This window comes from Anolis carolinensis, unplaced genomic scaffold (genome assembly GCF_035594765.1).
Source record: "Anolis carolinensis isolate JA03-04 unplaced genomic scaffold, rAnoCar3.1.pri scaffold_11, whole genome shotgun sequence".
NCBI classification, from domain to species: domain Eukaryota; kingdom Metazoa; phylum Chordata; class Lepidosauria; order Squamata; family Dactyloidae; genus Anolis; species Anolis carolinensis.
In genome coordinates this window covers 382,850-408,157 of record NW_026943822.1, presented here as the reverse complement: position 1 = coordinate 408,157, position 25,308 = coordinate 382,850, and the positions used below count along the sequence as shown (strand labels likewise).

Sequence of the window (25,308 nt, the reverse complement as noted above, 5' to 3'; positions counted from 1 at the left end):
TCTCTCCTGACGTTTCGCCCACATGTATGGCAGGCATCCTCAGAGGTTGTTGAGGTCTGTTGGACATTATTAAGGCCTTGGAATAAAGGCTTGTTCTTGGCATGTTCATATCACCTCCTCTGTTCCGCTGAAGCGTATTCCCCTTTTCCCACCTCTAAAAGGGTGGTTGTTAATTGCTAAAAGAGGAGCGGTTTTAAATTCTCCAAGTAACGCTCCTTGCAATAAATTAATTGAAATAATTAAAAATTAAAAACCCTTCCTCTGCTAACTGATACTGTACAAATAATCATAACATGAGCTTCCCAATTAAAACACGGTGGGCTTTCCATTAGTTATAACTCTCTGAAGTTTGAATTGGGCAATTAACTAACAGGACGGTCGTCTAACAGATGCGAATGGAGTCTCAAAAGGGAGTCGAGAGCAAAGGCAGGAAAACTCCATGTCTTATGTATGGGATTTTGGGAGTTCTAGTTTTACCGGGTCTTTAATCTTCTTTGCCAAAGAGTGCCAATGCCTCTCCAAACTAGAGTCCCCCTGATTCCATAGTATTGAGCTGTGGCAGTTAAAGTGGTATTAAACTCCATTTAATAGCACAGTGCAGATGCACCCTGAACGGGAAAGATTCCCCCCTTTCCTGGTTATTCTCCAAACGAGAAATGACTGGTGGCCTTTTCATTGGATCATTTTCAGATTTTCCACACTCCCGTCCTCCACTCTCGGGCTGACAATGTTGCATTTCTTATTTAAAAACACAATAGTAATGTTTAATGTAGTTTAAATTGCACGGTCCTCGCCTAACTGCTGTGTTTAATAACTATCATCTGTGTCCTTCTGACTAATAAATCGCTTTGTTTCCTGCTGTCAAACCCAGGAGTGAAATGCATGTGTTTTCTGAGGAAGGGGGAGCGGAGGGAGGGGGAGAACCAAATTCATCCTTTCTCAGACAATCAATCAAAATTGACAGGCCCTTTAACATACAATTTGTAGGGCACTGTAGTTTTAAAATGGGAACTGTCTGGAACATATAGCTGGAAGCCTTTGTGGTTTTAACGTGGGTTTTTTTTGGGGGGGGGGGCAGGGGCTGCAGAGAAGGGGGCATGGGAAAGGAAGTCCGGGTGGAGTTTGAGGGTTTTAAGAAACAATTGTTTTCCCTTCTGCAGTATTTCATCCCTCAATCTATACATATCGTTGTCTTGTGTAAATAGCTAAGGAGATGCTCTTCATTCACATGGTATTTATTTATTTTTTGACATCTTTCTGGGATACTTGAGTTTGGTCCTCGACTTTTAATTTTTCACATGAGAATATTGAATAAAACATGTGCTTTTAGCACTGAATTCATACCACAGAATCATAGAGTTGGAAGGAACCCCTAAAGGCCATGTAGTCCAACCCCTTTCTGCCTTCAGGCAGGAAAACCACAATCAAAGCACCCCGAGCAGATGGCCATCGATCCTCTGTTTAAAAGCCTCCAAAGAAAGAGCTTCCACCACACTTGTCTGGCATACCCATACAAGAGAGATTTTGCAAAGCTCACCAAGACGACTTTTGAACCAGCTTTGGAAGATCTGAAGTCCAAATGAATTGTTGTTGTTGTTGTTGTCCACCTCTATTTGTGGCTTGAGGCTGGTTACAACATGTCTAAAAACACAATAATCGTTATATAAAATACACATATTAAAACCTGTTTCTACGAAATACATATACAGTAGAGTCTCACTTAACCGAGACTCGCTTATCCAAGCCTCTGGATTATCCAAGCCATTTTTGTAGTCAATGTTTTCAATATCTCATGATATTTTGGTTCTAAATTCGTAAATACAGTAATTACAACATAACATTACTGCATATTGAACTACATTTTCTGTCAAATTTGTTGTATAACATGATGTTTTGGTGCTTAATTTGTAAAATCATAACCTAATTTGATGTTTAATAGGCTTTTCCTTAATCCCTCCTTATTATCCAAGATATTCACTTATCCAATGTTCTGCTGGCCTGTTTATCTTGGATAAGTGGGACTCTACTGTATTAAACTACAGCTTGGTTTTCTGCTGCCTTGGAGACTAGGATGTGGAACGATGACCTCAAACTATAGGAAAGGCGATTCCACCTGAACATTAGGAAGAACTTCCTAACTGTGAGAGCTGTTCAGCAGTGGAACTCTCTGCCCCAGAGTATGGTGGAGGCTCTATCTTTGGAGGCTTTTAAATAGGGGCTGGATGGCCATCTGTTGGGGCCATCTTCAAATGCAATTTTTCTGCTTCTTGGCAGAGGGTTGGGCTGGATGGCCCACGAGGTCTCTTCCAACTCTATGATTCTATGGAAATGCCAAGAACAAAAGTTAAAATATAGTGAACACAATACATGAGCAGATGAAGACCTAGAACTGTGGATCTCAACCTTTGGTCCTCCAAGTGTTTTGGACGTCAACTCCCAGATCTCCTAGTCAGCTTATCTGCTGTTAGGGATTAAGGAAGCTGAAGTCCAAAACATCTGGAGGACCAAAGGTTGGGAACCGCTGACCTAGAAGAACGGGGCCTTCTGGGTTACAGTGTCAATGTGAGTTGGGATCAACAACTCAAATTCAGAAGCCAGCCCTCCGCGTTTGCAAGTTTCACATTATAGATTTGATTGAAATGTTCTCTCTAGGAATCGCTAGGTCCGCAAGCACAACACTGTGTTCAACCTCTGATGGATGTTGACCTTAGAGTTGCTAGAGGTAATCTAGAGATTTTGTTTCATTTTAAATATTTTTTTATTTCATTCTCTAGGAATGTCTATGTCCTTCAGGTTGACTCTGCCAAGCGTTGCACTAGAGCGCCTAAAGATTCCTAGAGTGAACACTTCTCTAGGCAGTTGTAATGGGATTTGGCAGATTATCACCATAGAATTGCACAGGAGATGCTAAAGATTTCTAAAAATTAACCTCTTGGGTCAAAATAGTGATTACTTATTCCTGCAGTTTCCCCACATTTTCGGGGGTCCTGCGCCCTTAATACGAACAAATATAGAGAGCCCACTGGACACCCCATTTCAATGAGTGAAACGATTTGGTTGCTTCAAGGGGAAAATAGGCAAATTCCAATAAAAATCCAAGACAACACCCAAAGAATTTTGCCCACTTTAGTAAAATAATGCCGTTGCCATGGGTCTGTGAGTGGTTTTGCGCTTTTTGGATCCTGGACCATATAACCATCCACTGCACCAACAAAGGCTGGATCTACACTGCCATATAATCCAGTTTCTGAATCCAGATTATCTGCTTTGATCTGGGTTATATAAATTTACACTGCCACATAAGCAGATAATCTAAATTCGGAAACTGGATTATATGGCAATGTAGATAGGGCCAAATATTTAGTTTGTTCATCATTCATGTCAAGCTAAATTTTATGAAAACAAATGGAAAACCAATTTAAGACTTATTTGCTGTTAGAACAGTTGCTGATAATTTTGATTCCAATGTACTAGAATGTCTTATCTGCTCATTTCGAACAGCTCTTGTCATTTTGAAAAAGTCTCTCTGTCCTGTAGATCTACAGACGTTGCTTTATAGACGTCCTGCTTTGGGTCCTGATAAGACTCTTCTCAATCTTCTTTCCCTGCTAATTTTTGTATTACCCTCATTTGTCTTTCCTTTAAAAAAAGGCTTTTCATTTTGAGCAAATTTGTAAATGGCCCTGATGTGTTCTACAATTTAGTCAATTACTGTTTCAGCCTGCAAGCCTCCTGGGAAACGGAACATACATGGCCTGAAGGTAGGAATTTCAATAATTGTTTCCGTAAACTTAGATGGATTTGCAATGCCGTGTTCCACTTATTGAAATGTCAAATAAAACTGTACTTTTTGAGCCTTGACAAGGAGATCTAGAAAATAAATGGAGAGGAGGAAAGATTTCTTCTGTATGTGAATTGCCTGATCTGTCTGAATGCCCAACGCTGTCACGACCCAGGCGGCAGAGGCACCAATAACCATACACAGAGGCCAGAATCTAACTAATATCTTTATTGAAGGAATATATAAAGTTAATAAAAACAAGTATAGAAAATAGTCCAGAATTAGACCCTTCAGGAAAGGTCAGAATTAGTCCAAAAAAGCAATGTCCAATAAGAAATATTAAGGTCCAAAGTTGTAATCCAATAACCGAAACACTCACTTTGCCAAGCAAAGTGAGGGGAGATGACAAGGTCCTTAGTCCATAAAACTTGAGCGTGGCTAGGAAATAACTTGATACTTGAAACAAGGCTTGAACGTGGAACAAGGTAACTAAGAACAAGAACAAGGTCCGTGGAATAACTTGGTAAAATCCGTGAAACAAGGCAAGGATTAGTCCTGGGAAACAAGGCAAAGTCCGTAGGTAAACAAAGGCTGGGAAGCAAGGCGAAGGCTGGATAGCAAGGCAAGGCTTGAGCTGAAGCGAGGCTTGAATCGGAGCGCGCTGTCCAGACACAACTCACTCCGTAGGCTGACGAATTGACTCCGCGAAGTTGCTACGCGGGCAAAACACCTATATAGAGTCCAACTTTCTCACCAAAGCGGTTCTCTGGGAATCAGAAACGAAAGCTAAACTCTGAGACCAGATGTTAAACTCCTTAAAGATTCTCACGAGAACCAATGTTAATTGGCAACATTCTTAGCTGCTATCCTCGCACTCCTGCGCGAAGCTGAATCCAAACTTCTCTGTTGTTTACAAAACTCCCGGCGCAAGAACACGGGAGAAGTAGGCTCTGGGGTTGTTTGACATACTTCTGGGGCACAACTTTCTTGCAGGTGCAAGGTTTCCAGATCTGCCTGGGAAGGATCTGGCTGAGAGGAATCCAGTTCAGACTGGGAAGGTAAAAAACCCAAGTTTTCATCTTCATCAGGGATTACAATGTCCTGAGCAGGACTACAAGGCCCATGGTTCATCACACTATCCCCCTCCTCAGGGCCCCTCCCAAACTGGGGTCCTCTCCCCGAGGCGCGAGGTCGCGGTTTGGTGGGATAGGTCAGATGGAAGCGACGGGTTAGATCAGGAGCATGGACTGTGGAGGCATCTTCCCAAGAGCGTTCCTCAGGCCCGAAACCCACCCAGTCAATGAGATATTGTAGGCGGCGGCGATGAAAGCGAGAATCCAAAATGTCCTCAACCTCGAACTCCTCCTCCCCATTCATCAAAACAGGAGGGGGGGCCGGTTGGTCTGTATCAGGACGCACACCATCCGCCGGAAGGAGCAGGGAACGGTGAAACACTGGGTGAATGCGCATTGAACGCGGAAGTTGGAGTTTGAAAGTCACGGGGTTTAATTGCGCCACCACTGGATAGGGGCCAATGAAGCGGGCATCTAACTTCCGGCATGGGCGGTGGGAGGGCAGAAAGCGAGTGGACAGAAAAACCCGATCTCCTACCTTGATTTCGGGGCCCGGCTGGCGGTGTTTGTCAGCGTGGCGTTTATAGTCCTCCTTGGCTTGGTCCAGTTGCTGGAGCAAAAGTTGTTGCACCGCTGTGAGTTCCTGCAGCCAATCCTCTGCTGCGGGAACTTCTGAAGTTTCAATGACAGGGGGAAAGAAACGTGGATGGAAACCGTAGTTTGCAAAGAACGGCGTTTCTTTTGTAGAAGCTTGAACTCCATTATTGTAGGCAAACTCAGACAGTGGTAACAGAGAAGCCCAATTGTCCTGTTGGTAGTTTACATAACAGCGAAGATACTGCTCCAAAGTGGCATTGGTGCGCTCCGTTTGCCCATCTGTTTGGGGATGATGAGCTGAAGATAAGCGAGAGTCTATGCCCAGTAGTTTTTGTAGTGCCTTCCAAAAACGAGAGGTGAATTGAGATCCACGGTCTGTGACTAAACTCTTGGGCAATCCATGTAGTCTGAAAACATGCTGAAGAAATAGATCCGCAGTTTCTTTGGCCGTGGGGAGGCCTTCGCAGGGAATGAAATGGGCTAACTTGGTGAATAGGTCCACCACCACTAAGATCGTGGTGAATCCACAGGAAGGTGGTAGGTCAGTGATGAAATCCGCGGAAATTATTTCCCATGGGCGAGATGGGGTAGGAAGGGGGTGCAAAAGCCCTGAGGGCTTCTCCCTTCGTATCTTGGAGCGCTGGCATACTGGGCAGGTGTTGACATATTTTTCCACATCCTTGCGGATCTTGGGCCACCAAAAATCTCTTAGGATCAAATGCATGGTTTTAAATAGTCCGAAGTGTCCTGCTGGTTTGCAGTCATGACACAGACGAAGCGCTTTTTCCCTGCCCGGTCCGGGTGGGATATAAACATGATTTCTATAGCAGAGCAGCCCATCTTTAAGCGAAAAGGGAAAATGCAGACCTTGGCGAAGTTGGTCCTGCGCCCAGGCATCTGCTTGCTGACTAGCCCTGATTTCTTGAGCACAGATGGGTCCTGGAGTAGGGGAAGTTGAACCAATGGGACTGGATTTGGTGTTCCCCACTGTGAGCGTGGCAAAGTTCTCAGGTTGTAGCAGTTGGGATTCAAAGGTCTCCTTGCGTCCTGCAGCGTATTCCGGTTTACGTGACAGGGCGTCTGCTTGCTTGGTTTGAGCTGGGGTCACATAATGGATCTGGAAGTTGAAACGTTCAAAGAATAAAGCCCAACGTTGCTGCCTCTGATTTAGTTTGCGGGCAGTTCTTAGATGTTCTAGATTACGATGATCAGTGTGGACTTCAATGGGGAATTTGGCCCCTTCTAGCCAATGTCTCCAAGTTTCAAAGGCTGCCTTTATGGCCAGTAGTTCTTTTTCCCAAATGGTGTAATTCCTCTCTGGTGTGGTTAGTTGACGAGAATAAAAGGCACAGGGGTGGAGGTGATCTCCCACCGGTTGTAAGAGTACAGCCCCAATTGCCACATCAGAGGCGTCCGCTTGCACCACAAAAGGGGTTCCAGGATTTGGGTGCTGTAGAATTGGCTGGGAGGTGAATAGTTTCTTCAGTTGCTGGAACCCTTTCTCTGCTTGATCAGTCCAGCGGAAAGGCTGCTTTCCACGGATGCAGCTAGTGATGGGGTCGGACCAGCGGGCAAAATCTGGAATGAACTTGCGGTAGTAGTTCGCGAACCCCAAGAAACGCTGCACCTCTTTCTTGTTAGTTGGCGCCCGCCATTCCAATACTGCTGAAACTTTGGCTGGATCCATGGAAAGCCCTAGAGGCGAGATGCGGTAGCCAAGGAAATCTACCTCTTGTAGATCAAAAGCGCATTTTTCTAGCTTGGCATAAAGTCCATGATCCCGCAGTCGTTGCAACACCATTTTGACGTGGTTCTCATGTTCTGATTGTGATCTGGAAAACACCAAAAAATCGTCCAGGTAGATTATCAAGAATCTGTCTAGATAGTCCTGAAAAATATCGTTGACAAAATGCTGGAACGTTGCGGGAGCTCCGCATAAACCGAAATTCATAACTCGGGACTCGAATAATCCGAATTTAGTCTGGAAGGCGGTCTTCCACTCGTCCCCTTCTCTGATGCGAACTAGATTATAAGCCCCCCGAAGATCCAGCTTGGTGTAGACCTTGGCTCCTCGAAGTCGGTCCAGTAGATCCGAGATTAAGGGCAGGGGATAGCTGTTCCGCTTGGTGATATTGTTCAATGCTCTGTAGTCCACCACCAAGCGTAATTCCCCTGACTTCTTCTTCACAAACATCACTGGGGAGGCGGCTGGGGATTGAGAGGGTCTGATGAACCCCTTGCGAAGGTTTGTCTCTAAGAATTCCCTGAGAGCTTCTTGCTCTGGTTCAGTCAGGGAGTAGAGATGCCCTCGCGGGATCGGGGCCCCCTCCACCAAGTCAATGGCACAGTCATAAGGTCTATGTGGGGGTAATTTTTCGGCTTCTTTCTCATTGAATACATCCCAATACTCGGAGTACTTCTTTGGCAAGGTGATGATGGGCTCGGAGTCTGTGGCATGGCATACCTTGGCTACGAGGCAATGGTTTTGGCAGTACGGTGAAGCAAACTGCAGTTCTCTGTTGGACCAGGAGATGTTAGGGTCGTGGAGTGTCAGCCATGGAATTCCCAAAATCACAGGGAAATGGGGAACCTCGGTAACAAAGAAGGAAATCTCTTCCATATGTTCCCTTATCCACATCCTGGTGGGTTCCGACCACTGGCTTACGGGGCCCGTCTTGAGGGGACGGCCGTCTATGGCTTGCACCACACGGGCATTCTTGAAATCATGATATTGTAATCCCAGAGAGTCGGCATACTCTCTATCGATGAAATTGTTGGTAGCTCCAGAGTCTATCATGGCGTGGATCATGACGGGTCCCCTTTTTGCTGACCATAATGTGACCACGAGAAGGAACAGGACCCCGGTTGGCGGCTCTTGGATGGATTTTTTGACCGGGTTGGCGAGCCTCTCTACACCCGGTCGTTGGCTTCCCCCGCCGGCTGTGTGCCAGTCGGCTCAGACGCCTTCGACTCCGTGGAGGACGCCGCCGCAAGACGGGCGGCAGGCTTCCCTTTGGCTGGGCACTCTCTGGCGAAGTGGCCCCCGTTCCCGCAGTACCAGCAGAGGTTCAAGCGTTGACGACGGGCCTTCTCGGCGGCATCTAGTCTGGGACGCACATTGCCCAACTGCATCGGCACCTCCTCGCCTCCTCTGGGGTATGGGGTTGGCGGCGGGGGTCTCCACACCGGACGTGGCTGAACACTGGCGGGAGCGGGGGGTTTTGCCCCGGCTCTACCGCCCTGGCCTCGAACCCATTGTTTCCTGTTGGCAATCATGACTTCAGCCCGTAAACATTGATCAATGAGTGCCTCGAGGGTCTGGGGAGGATCCACCTTGGAGATTTCTTCCAGCATTTCAATGTTGAGACCCTCCCGAAATTGTCCTCTGAGGGCTACATCGTTCCAGCCGGTGTTGTGGGCCAGCACGCGGAACTCGGCTATGTACTGAGACATGGGTCTGTCTCCTTGAAGGAGGCGCCGGAGTTTGTGACCGGCTGCCTCCAAATTGTCCTCGATTCCCCAGGTCTCCTTAAGGTGATCCAAGAAGCGTTGTGCTGAACTTAGGTGGGGGGAGGCTTGATCAAACAGGGCCGTCGCCCAGCTAGCCGCTGGTCCGTCTAGCAGACTGTAGACCCACGCCACCTTGATGTCTTCTTGGGGAAACTCGGCATCACGGGCCTCTAGATAAGCTTGACATTGGCGGCGGAAAACATGAACCTTAGCAGCTTCTCCAGAAAACTTGGTAGGCAACGCCATGGCCGGGAGGCGAACTCCGCGCTCCCTCAACCCTTTTATTTCTCCATCCTGCGCGTTGAGTCTGTCACGGATGCGGTCCACTTCGTCCTTGCTGATGGTGTAGCTGAGCGGCTGTCCAGCCGGCGCGGCTCCGGTAGACATCCTGGCCTCGGTTAGTTGGTGCTTATGGGTGGCGGAGTCAAACTGTCACGACCCAGGCGGCAGAGGCACCAATAACCATACACAGAGGCCAGAATCTAACTAATATCTTTATTGAAGGAATATATAAAGTTAATAAAAACAAGTATAGAAAATAGTCCAGAATTAGACCCTTCAGGAAAGGTCAGAATTAGTCCAAAAAAGCAATGTCCAATAAGAAATATTAAGGTCCAAAGTTGTAATCCAATAACCGAAACACTCACTTTGCCAAGCAAAGTGAGGGGAGATGACAAGGTCCTTAGTCCATAAAACTTGAGCGTGGCTAGGAAATAACTTGATACTTGAAACAAGGCTTGAACGTGGAACAAGGTAACTAAGAACAAGAACAAGGTCCGTGGAATAACTTGGTAAAATCCGTGAAACAAGGCAAGGATTAGTCCTGGGAAACAAGGCAAAGTCCGTAGGTAAACAAAGGCTGGGAAGCAAGGCGAAGGCTGGATAGCAAGGCAAGGCTTGAGCTGAAGCGAGGCTTGAATCGGAGCGCGCTGTCCAGACACAACTCACTCCGTAGGCTGACGAATTGACTCCGCGAAGTTGCTACGCGGGCAAAACACCTATATAGAGTCCAACTTTCTCACCAAAGCGGTTCTCTGGGAATCAGAAACGAAAGCTAAACTCTGAGACCAGATGTTAAACTCCTTAAAGATTCTCACGAGAACCAATGTTAATTGGCAACATTCTTAGCTGCTATCCTCGCACTCCTGCGCGAAGCTGAATCCAAACTTCTCTGTTGTTTACAAAACTCCCGGCGCAAGAACACGGGAGAAGTAGGCTCTGGGGTTGTTTGACATACTTCTGGGGCACAACTTTCTTGCAGGTGCAAGGTTTCCAGATCTGCCTGGGAAGGATCTGGCTGAGAGGAATCCAGTTCAGACTGGGAAGGTAAAAAACCCAAGTTTTCATCTTCATCAGGGATTACAATGTCCTGAGCAGGACTACAAGGCCCATGGTTCATCACAAACGCTGGTTTATTAATGAGTGAAATTGTTGCCTTTCGTGGCTTTGATTCATGACATTCACACATAAGGCCAACGTTTCCATCCCATTGATACCCCCTTTTTGCAAGTACAGAAGAGTCTTGCTTATCCAGCCTTCGCTTACCCCACGTTCTGTATTATCCAATATCCAACGCAGTCTGCCTTTCAATAGTCAATGCTTTTGTAGTCAATGTTTTCAATACACTGCAATGTCTTAATGCTAAATTCATAAATACAGTAATTACTACATAACATTACTGTGTACTGAACTGCTTTTTCTGTCAATTTGTTGTAAAACATGACGTTTTGGTGCTTAATTGGTAAAATCCTAATGTACTTTGACGTTTAATAGGCTTTTCCTTTATCCAACATTTTCGCTTATCCAACGTCCTGCCGGCCCATTTATGTTGGATACGTGAGACTCTACTGTACTGTCCTCTTGGACAATTCCAGCTATTCATAAGGAAGGAAGAATTGTATGCTTTGAACGTAATTAGTATGCTTCTGTATACAAACAGCCCACAGATTGTGCAATATTTACCCTTTAATATTTGTTTTATCGTCATACATCTGTGGGACGTTACAAGGATTCTGAATTTTAACCCATTTCTGATTTACCGTATATACACGAGTATAAGCCAGCCCGAATATAAGCTGAGGCACCTAATTTTACCACAAAAAAACTGGGAAAACATTGGCTCCAGTATAATTTCAGAAATAAAAATAGATACCAATAACTTTACATTGATTGAGGCATCCGTAGGTTAAATGTTTTTGAATATTTACATAAAGCTCAAATTTAAGATAAGACTGTCCAACTCTGATCAAATCATTCTTCTCATCTTCTTCAATGTAAATATGCTTATGTATCCTTTTAATAATAATAGAGTAAAATAATACATGTAATAATAATAATAATAATAAATACAGGAAAATAATACATGTAATAGTAGAGTAAAATAATAAATGCAATAATAATAATATCATAGTGAAATAATAAATGTATTATTAATAATAATAAAGATAGAGTAAAATAAATGTAATAGTAGCAACAATAATAGAGAAAAATAATAAATCTAATAATACCAATAATAATAGAGAAAAATAATAAATGTACCATATATTCTCGAGTATAAGCTGACCCAAATATAAGCCAACCAGGACCCTCACCCGAGTATAAGCCGAGGGGAGCTTTTTCAGTATTAAAAAAAGGCCTGAAAAACTAGGCTTATACTCGAGTATATACAGTAATACAATTCTGAATCCTAATACAGCGTAGAAGGTAGTGACATTTCTGGTGACATTCAGGCAAATCTGATGGATATAGTAGGGCATAGGGTTTTGGGGAAAGATGTGTATTTAACAGGAATGGAATGAAAAAAGGCCTTGTGGAGTTCTTGATTGTATTCCCGACCCAAGCCTTTCAAAGTCGTGGTGGGTAAAAGAGCCGAATGCAAGGTGGTAACCTACATAGAGGCTGGGTTGCTACCACCATGGGCAACGCGCTAATTAACCTTCCTTGCGAAATAAGGAATCGGTGGCAAATTACAGGTTAATTAGAACCATGTCCTCTGCATAGAAACAACTGATAAAGATTTCGTTCCTTGCCTGCAGGTAAATACGCGAGCCGGGTCTGCTAACAATAGCGGTGTGGCCGTCCCAGACTCCCTCCCGAGCAATAGGTAAGAATCAAGGCGAAGGAGAAGAAGAAGGGTGGGCCGTGCGTTTCCTTCATTAAAGCAGGACCCCAGAAGTGATTTCTTGCTTCGTAATTAACAGAAGCAAATGGGGAAATGCCTGATCACTTCGGGGGGATTCGGTTGACCAGCTTTCAGAAAGGGTTTCTGTGGCTTGTCGAAGGCAGTGTTAGGCCTGTGCTACCTAGAGAGTGCCTTTGGACAAGCTAGCTCTTCAAGGAGCGTTTCTCTGCCGCATGCAGGCAGACCGCCTGCGCTTGTGCTTGTGTCTAGCCTCATGCAATAAAATGGAATTGCCCTAGCATTAGATAAAGAAATGGGCTGCCAGGCCCCATGGAGAACTACTGTATATACTCGAGTATAAGCCGAGTTTTTCAGCCCTTTTTTAGGACTGAAAAAAACCCTCCTTGGCTTATACTCGGGTGAGGGTCCTGGTGGGCTTATATTCAGGTCGGCTTATACTCAAGTATATATTATTTATTTATTTACAGTATTTATATTCCACCCTTCGCACCCCAAAGGGGACTCAGGCCAGATCACATTGTATACATATAAGGCAAACATTCAATGTCATATACACATAGAACAAAGACAGAGACAGACGCAGAGGCAATTTAACCTTCTCCTGAGGGGATGTTCGATTCCGGCCACAGGGAGGAGCAGCTGCTTCATCATCCACTGCGACGGCACTTCCTCATTCCAACGGTGGCTGGATGGTTTTTATAGAGTTGTAAATTAGTTAAATTTGCCTCCCCACTTTATAAGTGGTACCTTAATTTCCTACTTGATAGATGCAACTATCTTTCGGATTGCTAGGTCAGCAACGAGCAGGGGCTATTTTTTTATTTTTAATTTTCGGGTGTTCAACCCACCATGGGCTGGCCTCGAACTCATGACCTCTTGGTCAGAGTGATTTATTGCAGCTGGCTGCTCACCAGCCTGCACCACAGCCCGGCCCGGTATATTTATTATTTATCTCTATTATTATTGGTATTGTTACATTTATTATTTTTCTCTATTAATTATTATTATTACATTTATTATTTTACTATATTATTGTGGTTACTTTTACATTTATTTTACTCTATTTTTATTATTATTAATACATTTATTTATTTTACTGCATTTATTATTATTATTATTACATTTATCATTTCACTCTATGATTATTAAAAGGATACATAAGCACATTTACATTGAAGAAGATGAAAATAATGATTTAATCAGAGTTGAACAGTCATATCTTAAATTACAGTTTGATGTAAAGATTCAAAAACGTTTAAACTACGGATGCCTCAATTAATGTAATTTTATTGGTATCTCGGCTTGGTATCAATGTTTTCCCAGTTTTTTGTGGTAAAATTAGGTGCCTCGGCTTATATTCGGGTTGGCTTATACTCGAGTATATACGGTACTTCCTGCGGCCAGATTTTAAATCCTTCCCCATTCTGTCATTCTGAGTCTTGAGTTAGATGCGATAAAATAGGGATTTTATTATATTTATACCCATCTTTTTCCTGGCTCTGGGACTCAAGGTTCCTACCTGTGATACAAGAGGATGTGAAACAAGGTGTTGTCGAAGGCTTTCAAGAATCACAGGGTTGTTGTGTGTTTTCTGGGCTGTATGGCCATGTTCGAGAAGCATTCTCTCCTGACGTTTTGCCCACATCTATGGGCGAGGATGTGGGAGAAACATCAGGAGAGGATACTTCTGGAACATGGCCATACAGCCCAGAAAACGCACAACAACGATGTGTAACAAGCTTAAACTGGACGAAGATGAATTAAATTCTACATGTTAGATTTCATAAATGTACAGTAGAGTCTCACTTATCCAACATTCACTTATCCAACGTTCTGGATTATCCAACGCATTTTTGTAGTCAATGTTTTCAATACATCATGATATTTTGGTTCTAAATTCGTAAATACAGTAATTACTACATGGCATTACTGCGTATTGAACTACTTTTTCTGTCAAATGTGTTGTATAACATGATGTTTTGGTGCTTAATTTGTAAAATGATAACCTAATTTGATGTTTAATAGGCTTCTAATTAATTACTCTGATTTTATCTGCTTGGATTTTTATGTATTTGTCCATTATTTTATTTTGTGTATTGTTGGAATGTTTCAAGTTTATGTTAAATATGTTGTTGTTGTTCGGGCTTGTCCTTGTTGTGAGCCGCCCCGAGTCCCTTCGGGGAGATGGGGCGGGATATAAAAATAACGTTTATTATTATTATTTATTATTCTCCTTATTCTCTCCTTATTATCCAACATATTCGCGTATCCAATGTTCTGCTGGCCCGTTTATGTTGGATAAGTGAGACTCTACTGTATAAACTAGAATATACTGGTCTATTTAATGCCCGTTGCAGTCTGGTGCTGAAATGGCGAAATACGGATCTGGAGAAAAGAGCGCTTGCTTACAATAAGAGAAAAACGATTGCCAGGAGAATATTGGGAGTATTATGCCGGTTATTAAAGCCTTTTAGGCATAATAGTCATGTTTCCCCTGTTCATGGCTGTTTGTTTTCTCCCATTTCTTTGAGCCGGTTCTGAAAGTGCCCAACAAACAATGCCTCGACATCTAATGGGGCAGTTAATTGGCTTTCATTTCCCCAAACCCATTTGCATCTGGAAGGAGTGTTTTGAAGTCGGTGACAATCTGCCTCTGTTTCATGTTCACACAACTGTTGGTTGCGGGAGATGACAAGATCAGGAGACATTTCATTTGGCAAAACACGGCTGCCTTGAACGCAGTCCAGCCTAGAAGTGGCTTATTAAAGAACAAAGGTACCCACATACACCTTTGTTTATGTCAGTCCTGATCAATGATCAAGATGTGTGTACTTGTCAAGAATATATCTTTCTTAATCTTGTTTTCAAGAACGATTTGTATGGCAGGGGCTTGCGGGAGATTTTTAACCTTTGAGGCTAAAATCGAACAAAAAGTTGGGGATGAGTTTCCTTACAATTAATGTTTGCAGGGGAAAGTCTCCTTTCTTTTGGATAGGGATTGTGGGAAATAATTTTGGCAGAAAGATGTCCATATTTCACCCCATCTCATGGGATAACAGTAATCCTATGAAATTTTTTGTTTACAGTAGAGTCTCACTTATCCAAGCTAAACGAGCCGGCAGAAGCTTGGATAAGCGAATATCTTGGATAATAAGGAGGGATTAAGGAAAAGCCTATTAAACATCAAATTAGGTTATGATTTTACAAATTAAGCACCAAAACTTCATGTTATACAACAAATTTGACAGAAAACGTAGTTCAATACGCAATAATGTTTTGTTGTAATTACGGTATTTACAAATTTAGCACCAAAATATCACGATACAGTACAGTCTTATCCAACATTTGCTTATCCAACGTTCTGGATTATCCAACACATTTTTGTAGTCAATGTTTTTAATACATCGTGATATTTTGAGTCCCCTTTGGGGTGAGAAGGGCGGCATGTAAATGTAGTAAATAAATAAATAAATAAATAAATAAACTGTCTTTCGGGCTGCTTAGGTCAACAGCGAGCTAGGCTATTAAATGGTCGGGAGCTCAATCCAACCCGGGCTTCGATCTCATGACCCCTCGGTCAGTAGTGATTTATTGCAGCTGGCTACTAACCAGCTGCGCCACAGCCCAGTCCAGGGGACACCTGGATGTTTGATGTTTTGCCATCCTATGGGAAGCTTCTCTTATGTCCCCGCATGGGGAACTAGAGCTGACAGACGGGCGCTCACCCCGCTCCCTGGATTCGAACCACCGACCTTTCGGTCAGCAGTCCTGCCAGCACAAGGGTTTAACCCATTGCACCACTGGGGGCTCCATGCACACCGCTATACTTATAACATTTAATAGAAAAATGTAAAAGCTTCACATCAAAATGTTCTGTATATTTAAATACAGTAGAGTCTCACTTATCCAACACTCGTTTATCCAATGTTCTGGATTATCCAACGCATTTTTGTAGTCAATGTTTTCAATGCATCGTGATATTTTGGTGCTAAATTTGTAAATACAATAATTACTACATAGTATTACTGTGTATTGAACTACTTTTTCTGTCAAATTTGTTGTCTAACATGATGTTTTGGTTCTTAATTTGTAAAATCATAACCTAATTTGATGTTTAATAGGCTTTTCCTTAATCCCTCCTCATTATCCAAGATAATTCAACAACAGTGTGCCTGGTCAAAATTACTTGCACTTTTACTGGTGACTCTGCCATTAAACTACCTCTCCCTTGTGTTGTTTTTTGTACTTTGGCCCAGATCTGTTTTTAGCCTCCTGTTTTTAATATTTTGATGTAGTACACTGATTTTTACGCCTGTTTTTTGATGTTGATGTTTATGGATGTGGAATTTTGTTTTACTGTTTTATGATTGCTGTATTGACGTCGGGCATGGCCCCATGTGAGCCGCTCCGAGTCCCTTCGGGGAGATGGGGTAGGACATAAAAATAAAGTTATTATTATTACTATTATTATTATTATTATTATTATTATTATTATTATTATTAATTTGCTTATCCAAGCTTCTGCCGGCCTGTTTAGCTTGGATTGTTGCATATATGTACCTTCATGTTGATTCCAAAGTATAGTGACCCCATCATAGAGGGGTTTTGGCAATATTTATTCAAAAGAGTTTTGTTCTTCTTTTACACCACTGGGAAGGAATTGCCATTCAGTAAAGTGCAGCTGTGCCACCACTAAGGTATTTTCTCTCTCTCCTTCTCCCTTTTGTCCTCCCCATTTCTGCAGTTTGAAGAAGTCATCTGCAGAACTGAAGAAGATATTAGCTAACGGGCAGGTAGGTGCCTTGGACGAGGGATGTTTTATCACTATGTATTGTATGTGTTTTTAACTTGTTTTATTCTGTTTGATTTGTTTTATTGCTTGTTTTATACTGTTGATGACTGGGTTTGGCCCCATGTAAGCCGCCCCGAGTCCCTTCGGGGAGATGGGGTGGGGTATAAGAAGAAAATAATAATAAAAATTATTATTATTATTATTATTATTATTATTATTATTATGTTGGGGGGGTACGCTGGGCTTGAATGAATGCAAAATGCAAGCAGGCCTCTCGGATGCCTCCTGCCTACTTATTAGTAAAGCACTCTTTTAATAAAGTCGAGGACAGGCTGAGAAGGACTTGTGTTGTGGAGGAGTCCCCGGCCCTGATTGATTGGGGTTGGCACGCCAATTTACTTCCCTTTTCTCAAAACACGCTAATCAGATTTAGCTCCAAATAGATTGAAGTGCATCTCGCACCCTTCTTCATTCCGCCGCCTCCGATCAGGGAAGAGAACATAATCAATTTTGAATAGCAAAATAGGATTTCTGGCTTGTTGGAGCTTTACGCAGGGGTGCAAACACACATGCTGCCAAATCACGAAAAGTGGCCACGGAAAGTACGTTTTACTTGTGGGGTTTTTTAGCCCCTCCCCTCCACTTGGTTGTACGTTTCCTCTGCACAAAGGCGGAGTGGGGGGAGGCCTCCTGGCCGCGCTCGGCATCGGCAATTGAATGCAAGATCCGTGCAATTGATGGGCAAATAAACACCGCGGGGCAAGTCCTTCTTGGCCGGCTTTGATTCAAGCAGGCAGGCAGGCCCAAAGTAGCGTAATGACTTTAAATATACACCGCTAAATGAAAGTACCTGCAAGGCAGCGGGATTCTTCAATAGCCACATAAATAAGTTTTAATGTTTGTCATGGTGAAAGCCCTCTGATAGCCTTGGAGGCAGGCGCCTGTCCGCCGCGATCAAGCCTGCCTATTAGAGGCTATTGACTGAGACATCGGTGTCACTGCAAATAAAAGACTCTTATTGATTTTCTTAACTGCTGTTCACTTCCCTTCTCTGTTCCGAAGGCTGAAATCTTAATTATCTCAGATGCGTATTCAGTGCCTTCACACAGTGACCTCTCCAAGCCTCATTGGCATTTCATGAATCAAGTAGTTGTAGTTGAGCGTGTCAGGAAGATAAAAGCAGGTCTTCACGCTTGTCCTTCAGCGAATCACCTGTAACATTGCGCTCTTAATGGATGGCAGCCCCCCCCCCCGGCCCCCAGTGTCCCCTGCCCCAAAGCCTTCCTTGTCGGCCGCCAGAATGGTTTAAATACAACTTTGCCATATGGATTTCAGTTCCCTTTCTTAAGTGCACTTCGGCCTGGAATACGGAGGGACAGTTTTTCTTTTTATTAAAAAAATAATAAGATAATCTAACACAGGGGTCTCCAAAGTAAGGCCCGGGGCCGGATGCGGCCCTCCAAGGTCATTTACCTGGCCCCCGCCCTCAGTTTTATAATATAATATGTTGTATCTACATATAATATTGATAATAATATTATAATGTAATACAATAAAACACAAATAATAATACCATATAATAATATTAATTATATATTCTATATTATATATAATATTACTAATAATATTACAGTATAGTGGTATAGTTCAATATAGTAATATATAATGCTAATATTGTGCTATGCTAATAATATAATATATTGTATGTACATATAATTTGTAAGCCACTCTGAGTCCCCTTTGGGGTCAGAAGGGTGTGATACAAATGTAGTAAATAAATGCAGTAAATAAATAATAAATAAATTTTAGACTTAGGCTCGCCCAAAGTCTGAAATGACTTGAAGGCACACAACAACAACAACAACAACAACAACAACAACAATCCTAATTAACTTGACTATCTCATTGGCCGGAAGCAGGACCACACTTCCCTTTGAAATCCTGATAAATGTATGTTGGTTAAAATTGTTTTTATTTTTAAATATTGTATTGTTCTTTCATTGTTGTTGTTTTGCACTACAAATAAGACATATGCAGTGTGCATCGGAATTGGTTTGTATTTTTTTTTTAAATGATAATCTGGCCCCTCAAAAGTCTGAAGGATTGTGGACCGGCCCTCGGCTTAAAAAGTTTGAGGACCCCTAAAAGACATACTGTATATACTCGAGTATAAGCCTAGTTTTTCAGCCCTCTTTTTAAGACTGAAAAAGCCCCCCTCGGCTTATACTTGGGGGTCCCTATGTATACTTGTCCACAGCTGCATGGAATCCGGTAGACTCCTGCAGAGGGGAGAAGATCCCTCTTGTCCTTCGCTGACCGTAGCATTGGTTGGATTTTCTTTGTAGGTCTGTAGATAGTTTGTAGGTTGTGCTTCTTCATCAGTTTGCCTATGCAGTCAGTGGCTCCCTTGATGTCTGGTAAGAACGCCTTTCCTCTGGGTGGATCTTTGTCTTGACTTCCATGGCTTGTTCTTGGCCTTGTCGCTCTTCTGATGTCTGTGGTGGAGAATCCATTGGCCTGTAGAGCCCAGTTTAGGTGGTTTAGTTCATCTTGGCGGAGGTGAGGTTCTGGAGCGGATACATAGCCCTGCATTTGGTGCCGAGGAGGAACATCAAGGCTTTGCATATCCCGTGGTGCTCAAACTCCCTTGTAGGCAAAAGACTATCAGAGTGGCTTTGCTAGGCACACACAGCAGAAGTCACTGACGAAGAAGCTCTGGATGAATAACAACGCTGCAGTCTTCGGTTATCTATCAAATTGTTTACTTACGAACGGAATTCCACAAGACAATACACAGCTGTCACGCAGGCACACATGGGAAGGGACAGAGATAGGAAGTAGAGGCTATTTATCTCATCCTCTGCTGTCTGATGCAATCCAAGCTTAACCCTTTACGCACTGGTATAATAGGCAGCACACAGTGTATGATGCAATCTTCAGCCCACATTGCACAACCATGACTCAATTACATTTAAACAACTCTATATACAATCATTCCCACTTCAACAAAGACGTTGAACGTTTCTCCCTGGGGAGAGGAGGATCTTGTTCCTCTCTTCAGCGCCCGTGCCAGGCTATCGAGAGTGTCACTGTTTGCATCTTGCGTGGTTCTTGTCTGTCTGTTTTACCGTTTGGTGGCTGAGGGCCCATTCTAGTACAACGGATGTCTTTCTGCATCCCACGTTGTTTTTGCCCTCCTGCTTGCAAGCATTAATAAAGACATTTTTCCCCTGATAGCCTCCACTTAGGTTTAATAAGGAATTCATATTAATCATTAAAAGGAAGGGGATACGATTCTTCAAAATAATCAAATATTGACAGGTTAGAAATAGCTTTCTGCCTGGGTTCATTGATATAGGTTATGTGATATAAATATTTATTTCTTTTCTGTCACTCAGAGCAAATGCCGCCAATTGATTCAGCATTGATGTCATGTCAACAGTTCATAAGAAACATTTGACTGGCTTGTGTTTTCCGATTAGTCTGTGCTCTATAAAGTGGGATTTACTAAATCTCCTCAATTGTCTGCTCATAGACTGTGACTGCCTGCTGAAGCCATTAGAGCTTCGATTGGAGCCGGGGAGGGAGGGAGGGAGGGGGGGAGGGAGGGAGGGAGGGAGGGAGGGAGGGCCCTCGGCTGGGCTCCGGATAGATAGAGCCTTACTTATCAAATAAGGATTAATTGAGCATTTTTGCTTCTAATGATTTATAAGAGATGCATGCTGATTCTCTCCAAGACCGCAGACGCAAACAAAGAGTGTTTTATTAACAGATCCATAATTGGATACTCTTTCACTTTCCATTCCTTCTGCTAATAGCAATGGCCAATCAAGGGCTGATTCAGAAAAGTTGATAGTCCTGTTCTAGTTATTTGGATTTGATTGAGGCCTCTTTTCCCTATATTTACTTTGCATGTTAATGGATATATTTGACATGTTCCTTTAAGATGGCCAACTGAGTTTTGTATCTGTAACATTGAGGTACAAGTTGAACGCCCCCTTATTATTACTATTATTATTATTTTTATTATTCATTTCTATCTCACTTTTCTCCCGTGGGTAGGATTCAAAGTGGCGTACAGCATATAAAATTCATACAAATACACTGAACAGCAATATAATCAATTAAAATGTCATATCCCGATTAAAACCCAATTAAGATATCAAATAAAACAATTTTTTAAAAATTACATTTTCCAGAATATTCTGGAATCCAAAATTGTCCACAAGTGGCCGGGATAATAATAATAATAATAATAATAATAATAATAATAATAATAATAATACAGTAGAATCTCACTTAACCAACATAAACGGGCCAGCAGAACGTTGGATAAGCGAATATGTTGGATAACAAGGAGAGATTAAGGAGAAGCCTATTAAACATCAAATTAGGTTATGATTTTACAAATTAAGCACCAAAACATCATGTTATACAACACGTTTGACAGAAAAAGTAGTTCAATATGCAGTAATGCTACATAGTAATTACTGTATTTACGAATTTAGCACCAAAATATCACGATGTATTGAAAACATTGACTACAAAAATGCATTGGATAATCCAGAACGTTGGATAAGTGAATGTTGGATAAGCGAGACTCTACTGTAATAATAAGAAATCCAGCATATCTATCTTGTTTGCTGTGTCATACAATAAAATAATAATAATAATTTGATACGAAATCCAGCATATCTATCTTGTTTGCTGTGTCATACAATAAAATAATAATAATAATTTGATACGAAATCCAGCATATCTATCTTGTTTGCTGTGTCAATATAATAATAATAATAATTTATTTATATCCCACCACCATTTCCCAGAGGGACCCAGAAGGATACCTTTGCTTTCTGATTGGTCAGTGTATACAAACATCATCCACAACACTATTTAAAATAATTGTGTATAAAGTTATTGTGAGCTTAGCCTCTTCTGCTTATGGTCTCTCAGGGCCGAGGAGAGCTGAACCTTCCCGCCCCAATAGAAGACCTCATGTGACATCTTGAATGTTGAGTCTCCAGAGGGAGCGTTTTTGGGTCCTGTTTTCAGCTCTCTTAGAAGGAAAACACCTGGAAAGCCTCCAGCTTTATCAGCCATGAGGAATATCTGCACATCTTGGCTGCAGGTTTCCCCAGTGCTCCCATTTGACTGAGAAGTTCATACTAACATGGAAGTTTACATATCGTTGTTTCTGATTTCTTGCTGTAGGGTGAGACCCATGTTAGTTTACGGAGCAGCATGGACACAGAAAGATGTAATTTGATATTATTAGTATTATTATGGGGCCCCTGGTGGCTCGGTGTGTTAAAGTGCTGAGCTGCTGAACTTGCGGACCAAAAGGTGCCAGGTTCAAATCCCAGGAGCGGAATGAGCGCCCGCTGTTAGCTCCAGCTCCTACCAACCTAGCAGTTCGAAAACATGCAAATGTGAGTAGATCAATAGGTACTGCTCCGGCGGGAAGGTAGAGGCACTCCATGTGGTCGTGTTGGCCACATGACCTTGGAGGTGTCTACGGACAACGCCGGCTCTTCGGCTTAGAAATGGAAATGAGCACCAACCCCCAGAGTGGGTCACGACTGGACTTAACGTCAGGGGAAACCTTTACCTTGACCTTAGTATTATTATTATTATTATTATTATTATTATTATTATTATTATTATTATTTACTTAGGGTTCCAAATGCCTCAGAAACATCCATGGGGCTACCTGAGAATTGCAGCTGTCCAGATTTTGTGGCCTCTTCGTCATCATTTCCAAGCATTACAAATTAGGAGTGAAGAGTACCATATATACTCGAGTATAAGCCGACCCAAATATAAGCCAAGGCACCTAATTTTACCACACAAAAAAACCTGGGAAAACATTCACTCAAGTATAAGCTGAAAGTGATAACTTTCAGAAATAAAAACAGATAATAATAAAATCATATTAATTGAGGCATCAGTTTTTGAATATTTACATAAAACTGTAATTTAAGATAAGACTGTCCAACTCTGATTAAATCACTATTCTCATCTTCTTCAATGTAAATGTGCTCATGTACCCTTTTAATAATAATAGACTAAAATAATAAATGTAATAATACCAATAAATACAGTGAATAAATGTAATAATAAATAGAGTAAAATAATAAATGTAACAATAATTGTATCAGAGTGAAATAATAAATGTATTAATAATAAAAATAGAGTAAAGAAAATGTAATATCAACAATAATAATAGAGTAAAATAATAAGTGTACAGTGTTCCCTCACTTATCACGGAGGTTAAGTTCCAGGACCACCTGCAATAAGTGAAAATCTGTGAAGCAGGGATGCTATATTTATTTTAATATTTATACATTATTTTAGTAGTTATACACTATTTTCAGTCTTTATCAATCAATCGTGTGTTGATAAATCGCCTCCTCCTCCTCCCATTGCCTCTTGGGCTCCTTTTCTCTCCCTTTGGCATCTCCTTCCTTAGGCTGTAAATTGGAAATTTTTATTATTTATAATAGTATTTTAGAGTTTATTGAAAGACTGCGAAAGAGCAAATCCGCAAAAAGTGAACTGCGAAGTTGTGAGGGAACACTGTAATAATAAGAAGAAATAGAGGAAAATAATAAATGTAATAATAGAGAAAAATAATTAATGTACCATATATACTCGAGTATAAAAAAAGTTAAAGATTTTCCCCTGACATTAAGTCTCATCGTGTCCGATTCTGGGGGTTGGTGCTCATTTCCATTTCTAAGCCAAAGAGCCAGCGTTGTCCGTAGACACCTCCAAGGTCATGTAGCCATAGGCATGACTGCATGGAGCGCCGTTACCTTCCCGCCAAGAGGAGCAGTACCTATTGATCTACTCACATTTGCATGTTTTCAAACTGCTAGGTTGGCAGGAGCTGGGGCTAACAGCGGGCGCTCCCGCCGCTCCCGGGGTTTGAACCTGGGACCTTTCAGCCTGCACGTTCAGCAGCTCAGTGGTTTAACGCACTTTGCCACCGGGGCTCCACTCGAGTATAAGCCGACCCAAATATAAGCCAACCAGGACCCTGACCCGAGTATAAGCCAAGGGTTTTTTTTTTTAGTCCTAAAAAAGGGCTGAAAAACTTGGCTTATACTCGAGTATATACGGTATATGTCCTCATCTGTTGAGGGAGACCATATGAACCTTTTCAAGATTGGTGATCCAGGTGTGTGTGGAGAGGCATTCGCTTCACTCCACTTAACCAAAAGCAAATTAAAACGAAGTGGGGTGATGAGGAAACGTGCTTTGCAAAAAAACCCCAACCCTCGTAAAGTGTTCCCATGTCCTTCTGGAATTGAAGTGCACACAATTAAGCCTCAAAACGGCAGTCCCTGTCCCCACAGAGGATTTGTTTCTTGGTGCAAACATGGGATGCAAATCTGTTACCTTTCTCTTCTGAGCAAAGGTAGACTCAGGTGAGTGGCCTACTTCAGAATTGGTCAGGGAAACTTTCCTGCTGTGATTGGTGACCGTGCACCCGGATTTCATGGCTTGTTCGGGAAACACTTTGCAGGATTGTGTCCCTCGTATGTTTTTATTTGGATCACATTCCAGCAATTGTAGCTCTGGAACAAGAAAGCCTTCTAAATTCATGAGCCTGGGATTCATGGCTTTCTGGGGTGTATTGCTTGTCAGGAAACACCGTGCTTTAAGAAAGGCAGAATTACTTGAAACTGCTTTCTGATTCCTGGCTTGCTTTTGTCAAACAGGAAAAAGAAATCCCAAGTTAATTCAGGAAAAAGAACTCCGTAGCACAAGGCTTAATTTTGATTCATAGTCGTACCTTGTGCATTAATTAATTTCAATACGTTAAGGTGACTACAACAAGCTAAACAGGCAATTTATATAAAGTCCACTTTTGTGCCGTTGTGCTTCTAATGATCACAGATTGCCCAAGCTTTAGACCTGAACTTGCATCAGGGATCATTGCATTGCAGTTACGGCAGAGAACATTTTAAGCTCATCTTGTGTGGCTTTCAAATAGATTACAAATAGATTACATTGTTTAAAATTTTAAAAGGATGTCATAAGGAAGAGGAACAGGCCTTTTTTCCTGCTGCCCTGGAGACTGGGGCTCAATGAAGCAATAGGTTCAAATAGCAGGAAAGGAAATTCCAGTTGAACACAAGGAAGAACTTGTGATTATAAGAGCTGTTCAGTAGTGGAACTCTCTGCCTCAGAGTCTGATGGAAGCTTCTTCCTTGGAGGCTGGATTGATATCTGTCGGGAGGGTTTTGATTGTTCTTTTCCTGCATGAAGGCAGAATGGGGTTGGACTAGATCAATGATGGGCAACCTTTTGCACTTGGTGTGTCAAAATTCACCAAAAAACCTAGCATGACTTGAGTGCCGTGTCACTTCGAGAAAAAAACCCATAATTTCACAATATATATATACAG

The 25,308-nt window shown here is 42.3% G+C and overlaps 1 protein-coding gene across 2 annotated transcripts in view; it reads left to right on the top strand.

Annotated features, from left to right (window-relative positions):
* Nucleotides 1-25,308, top strand: part of map2k5 (mitogen-activated protein kinase kinase 5) — a 154,082-nt gene that overhangs the window by 15,123 nt on the left and 113,651 nt on the right. For both annotated transcript variants that reach the window (XM_062963086.1, XM_062963085.1), the window contains exons 5-7: nucleotides 3,721-3,761; nucleotides 11,997-12,064; nucleotides 16,848-16,896. In XM_062963086.1, coding sequence (XP_062819156.1) covers nucleotides 3,721-3,761; nucleotides 11,997-12,064; nucleotides 16,848-16,896 — 158 coding nt within the window. The remainder of the gene's footprint in view (nucleotides 1-3,720; nucleotides 3,762-11,996; nucleotides 12,065-16,847; nucleotides 16,897-25,308) is intronic.